This window comes from Sparus aurata, chromosome 20 (genome assembly GCF_900880675.1).
Source record: "Sparus aurata chromosome 20, fSpaAur1.1, whole genome shotgun sequence".
Classification (NCBI taxonomy): Eukaryota; Metazoa; Chordata; class Actinopteri; order Spariformes; family Sparidae; genus Sparus; species Sparus aurata.
Window position 1 is genome coordinate 26,330,122 of NC_044206.1, and position 5,565 is coordinate 26,335,686.

Consider the following 5,565-nt stretch of genomic DNA (forward strand, 5'->3'; position numbering starts at 1 on the left):
AGGATGAGAGAGGATGCTGGCTGTGCCTGAAACTGTCTCCTGTTCATTGTCTCTTTGCTAGACATCTTGAGAGAGGATGATGGTGTGCCAGAAGATGTACATGTACCAGCGAGGGGATTTGATGGGGGACCTTTATTTGGCTGTAAATGAGTCCAACAAATCCACAACTCCCATGTACTTGTTGACACCAACAATGTAAGGCCTCTCAACTTCAGTGTAGGTTCGGCTGGCTTTGTCCCAGCGGTTGAATCTTCTGCACAGGTTCAGGTCCAGCAAAGAATAACACAAGTGTGATGGCCTGTTGTCAGACCATTTGACAGCACAGATGTTGTGATTCCCCTCCACTCTGACGTCATCGCTTCCTCTCCCCTTTTTCTTCAAGCTCTTCTCGTCTTCAAGGTCACAGTTGGGCAGGCGCACCTGCCTGGCTGTTCCCAAGTAGTGAATTCCCCAATGTTTTCCAGGCAGACAATACTGTCTGCTTATTGTAAGTCGCTTTGGACAAAAGCATCTGCTAAATGCCCTAAATGTAAATGTAAATGGCTCAGCCTATGCTCTCTACTTATCATGCTAAAAGAAATGTGCATCCCAATCACCAGCCATTAAGTCACACAATACTGCCTTGACATGACAATACTGCTTGTAATGGTCTCTAATTATCATACTAAAAGGAAAACATGCATACCCCCACTTACATCCACACATCCACATTCAGGAAAATGTTCATCTTTCTTAGAACTGAATTGTCTGTTGATATCCACTTTGTGAACAAAGTTGTGGAATTGTAGGTCAGTTTGATCAAATTAACTAAATTTTTTAGAGATAAAACTTTTAAATCAGTCAAATTTGACTAGAACACAACACAAGGGTAGTATGTATACTGTCCATGTATAAAAACACTCTGTTTCAGGCAGTGGTGTAGTGGAGGGAATACAACCTGTTTGTTCCCACTGCAACAAGCCTGCTATTTTGACTACCACACTCACCCAACGTTGTAATATTACAACAATTATATAACAAGCTCTAAATGAAATGTGATGAATCTGTTCTACAAAAACTACATATGTACATGTTCTAGACATTGTAATAACAACAAAAAAAAATATAAAAGACATTTTACTTACTTGAATCTGATGAATTTAGTCCAATGAAACAAAGCAATGTTGTCCGAAGGAAACCATGAGAGGTTGTGTGAGTTCATGGCCATGAGGCCGGACTTATAAACAAATGTACTATCCAATAGCATCGTGAGACTGAACAATAGGACCCAATGACTATGTAAATGTGGTAAAAAAACAAGATAAAATATAACAGATTGTTTTTTAGGGTGGCTAAAGGTAACGTTGTAATATTACAACAGTGGGTCTTAGAGGGTTAATATGCAAAATATTAGACTGACCCAGTCTGACGTTCCACTCTGTGCCACCTGCGGCCGTTTTATGGGGTAAAAAAAACGTTCCGACCACCCGCCGGTTCGGCCTGGAACAGACCGGCAGTTCGGGAATACTCCCGAACCTCCCAATTGCCAGCCCGCCCCTGCCACCGGCCCACCAGCCCACCGGCCCACCGGGGAAATCCCCAGTGTCCCCGTACGCCAGTCCGCCCTTGCTGAAGTTCATGATGACGATCCTCAGCCTGCAGAGGAGGAAGAGCAGAGGGCTTAATATGGTAACCACTGAGTTATGGCCTAACAGTGAATCATGTTGCTGTCACACCTCTTGCTTTTGTGCAAACATTCAATTTACTGTCAGTCCAATCTAGTTCAACTTTTCATATTTTAGTAGGTTGCTTTATATCGTGTCATAGCTGTAAAACTGGTTTTAATGACAACCACCTAAATTATTCTTAAACGTCCTGCATGAGGAGATGAGAGGAGGAAGTTGTGGACTTGTCAGAACCCTGAGAGCATTGTGTTCACCAGCTCTACAATCTATTGAGTCAATAACAGGAACGTGAATACATTTTAAATCTGCATGTGTATCAGAATACACACAGTGACGGAGGATTGATTGTCTGATAACAGCCATGAATTCTGGAGGAGACCCAGTCCTGTAAGAGAACCTGAAAACCTTCTAAAAGGATGATTTGTATGAATCTGTCTTGGCCTCTGGAGAAACTGTTTGGTAGGATGTATTTTTACTCTACTTGTTCTAGAGTTTAAGAACAGGAAACATCTTTTGTTTACCATTTTAAAAACTTCCTTGAATGAGTAATGTTCTTTCAGTTGAGATACAAAGGGGGAAAAAATCAAATTATCTGATATAGCTGTTAATCAACAACTATTCCAACACAGAAAAGCAAACAGTCCCAGTTCCACAGAATTGGCGTGGACGTTATAGTGATGCATGCTGGTAGGTGTTTCTTTATTTCTGTGGAAACACTTCACAGCAGTGTTAGATTACATCAAAGCATCTTTTGTTTAATCCATTGGAGTGATTTGGCAAGTTGGGGTTTGCCACGCTATGAGATGGTCATTGTTAATATCTGGAGGTATATTACTGATCACACTGCAGCTACATACAAGTAAGGTCAGAGCAGACTGTATCTGCTGAGGAAGCTCAGGTTCTTTGGACTGCAGGGGGACCTCCTGACTTCTTTCTATGACTCTGTGGTGGCATCAGCTATTTTCTATGGAGTAGTCTGCTGGAGCAGCAGCATCTCTGCAGCAGGAGGAGACTGGATAAACTTATCATGAAGGCCAGTTCCATCCTTGGATCCTCTGGACCCAGTGCAGGTGGTGGGAGAGAGCAGGATGATGGACAAACTGTCATCTCTGCTGGTGAAGGAGTCCAACCTGCAGGTCACTATCACAGCACTGGGCAGCCCCTTCAATGTTAGACTGATACACCACAAGTGTGAATTCTGATTCTGATTCTGATTCTGGTGTCATGGTAAACATCCCTGTGCCAGGATTAAAAGTGTCCTCATCTCCACACCACATGTCCATAACTTAGCCTCATATGCATAAAACCATGTTAGCTATCCACTAAACCGTGAGTCACTGTCGAGGACGTCACAGTATCACCTTCAACGACTGGGAGGAACCTGGGCATAATCCTCAACTATAGACTGTCCTGCACCCCCAACATCACTGCTGTGGTCCGATCCTGCAGATTTGCCCTCTACAACATCTGCAGAATCTAGTCTTTCCTCACAAAGGACAAAGCGCAACTCCTGGTCCAAGCGCTGGTCATCTCCCACCTGGACTACTCTAACTCCCAGCCCCTGCAACTAAACTGTTCCAGCATATCCAGAGTGCACCTTGTTTTCAATCCACCCAAATTCTCCCATGTGACCCTCCTCCTCCGTGACCTTCACTGGCTTCCTGTTGCAGCCCGCATTCGATTCAAGATGATGGTGCTGGCCTTCAAGATCCTCAATGGAACTGCACCCATCCACCTCTAAACACTGGTCAGACCACACGCCCCAGTGTGAGCACTTCACTCCACTACATCAGCTGGCTGGTAAATGTAAATGAAAAGAAACACTGCTGCCAGAAATTTACCAAGTATTTTACCCACCTCAAGTGTCTTGAGTTCACCTCTTATAAGCAAATTATAAATGGCACATGGAGACGTCATGTTAGTGCTCTGAACATGCTTCTTTTCATTTCCTCTCCCCACATGTCACAAACAACAACATCTCCTGCCCTACGGCAACTCTGAGGGGACACACCAGCAATCAATAAATCAAATGTTCTGACAAATAATGGAAGAGAATCTGTAACTGTGGCTGTTTCAGGTCTCTGATAAGCCCATCCAATTTCAGAAGACTGGTCTGATCACCTGTGTGTCTACCTACGTACCTGAAAAAAATGTTTATCAGCAACTATTCAAACAAAGAAAAACAAACAGTCCCAGTTCCACAGAATTGGTCTCAGATTTTGTAATGTCCTTATCATGAGATTTTCCTTGTAGGTGTGTCTTAATTTCTGTGGAACCACTTCTGCTATTTTCTTGACATCGTACCTTTCATACCACAAAGTGATTGTTATCTCATAGGAGGAGTCAGCAGATCTGACAGTATATAAGTGACCTCACAGCCACACTGATCATCACACTAAAAGCTCCAGTTGGAAGACTCTCACACAACTCAGCTGATCCACTCAACTTGACCAGGTGAGGACAAACTGAGACAGAAGGTGGCACAATATGTTTAGACTGTGACTGAACTTAGTCAGTGTAGAAGAATCACTGTCAGACTGATGTCTACAGAGAAATGCTGCATTTACACAGTTAACATGTGAGCTGAGTCATCCTGCTGAAAACAGTGTAGATGAAGTGTTGAAGTGTGTGTTCACCTGTTTAACATTTCTTAACAGGTTGAAGAAATGGCCTCAGAGAAGAAGGCATCACCTTTTGCAGGTCGATCTTTCACTCCGGGAAATGTCAATCAAGTGAAGAAAGAGGAACTCCTCTCATGTAAGTTTTGACTTAGACGACATTTTCTAAAACTGTGTAATTTACATTTATCTGCCTGTCACAGCTCTGTTTCCAAAAAAACAACAGTGTCACATATTTAACATCATTCCACATCATTCATCACAAGCTCATGTAACTCTAATGTAGTTGAGACCATTTATTAGAGAAATAATAATTATTCTTTTTTGATTTTAGTTGCATGAAATATTGGTGGCTGATCAATGAGAAAACTGAAGTATCATCATTGCAGAAATTCTGCCCAAAATTACATCCCTCCATCTGATTAATTGGCTTTAAATCAGTGAAGACTATTTTTTATTGCCAGTTAATTTTGTACTGAGGAACCTGAGCAGTGAGATATACAGAGCAGAAAAGACGATCATGCTTTTCTTTTGTTTGTTTTTTTTTGGGGGGGGGGATAAAAAAATAGACTGTACATATCTCTCCTTTTATAATTAAATCAGAATAATAACACATTTTGTTTTGATCTCCCAATCAGTTTTTGTTGACATCACTCTGGACCCAGACACTGCAAACAACCACCTCACGCTGTCTGAGGGAAACAAGAAGGCAACATATGGAGCATGGCAGAAATATCTTCCAAACCCAGAGAGGTTCGATACATATCCTCAAGTGATGGCCAAAGATGGTCTGAATGGGATCCATTACTGGGAGGTGGACTGGAGTGATACTCCTGACGAATCTGTGTATGTTGGTGTTGCATATGGTAGCATTGACAGAAAAGGACCATCATCTGAGTTTGGAAATAACACTGTGTCGTGGGTTATTGGCCAATATGCTGATCCTTCTTGGTCAGATCCCAAACTGAGGGTTTGGCATGATGGTTTAGTGTCGGATTGTTCTCTTCCTTCTGGTGGCTGCAAGAGTGTTGGGGTGTTTCTTGACTGGCCTAGTGGCACTCTGTGCTTCTTCAGCTTCTCTGAAACCCAAATGATTGCCTTCTACCGCTTTCAAACCAAATTCACTGAGCCTGTGTTTCCATGCTTCTGGGTTGGGAAATGTGGCAATTATGTGTCCTTGCGTCCAGCCAGCTAAGAGCGATGACAATGATGTGGTGAATCCCTGGTCTGCTAACAGGGATATGGGTTCACATTGAGAGAACAACCCAACACCACATTTTAAC

General features: G+C 42.6%; 1 protein-coding gene across 2 annotated transcripts; it reads left to right on the forward strand.

The window, feature by feature from the left end:
• Positions 1-4,015: 4,015 nt before the first annotated feature.
• Positions 4,016-5,565, forward strand: LOC115571449 (stonustoxin subunit alpha-like). 2 transcript variants are annotated; one of them, XM_030400876.1, is made up of 3 exons: positions 4,016-4,118; positions 4,322-4,421; positions 4,921-5,565. In XM_030400876.1, exons 2-3 carry the CDS (start codon positions 4,331-4,333, stop codon positions 5,475-5,477), a joined length of 648 nt encoding a protein of 215 aa, XP_030256736.1. In that variant the 5' UTR covers positions 4,016-4,118; positions 4,322-4,330; the 3' UTR covers positions 5,478-5,565. The 2 variants fall into 2 exon arrangements, with proteins under 2 accessions (XP_030256736.1, XP_030256738.1); XM_030400878.1 differs by having other exon boundaries at positions 4,085-4,141.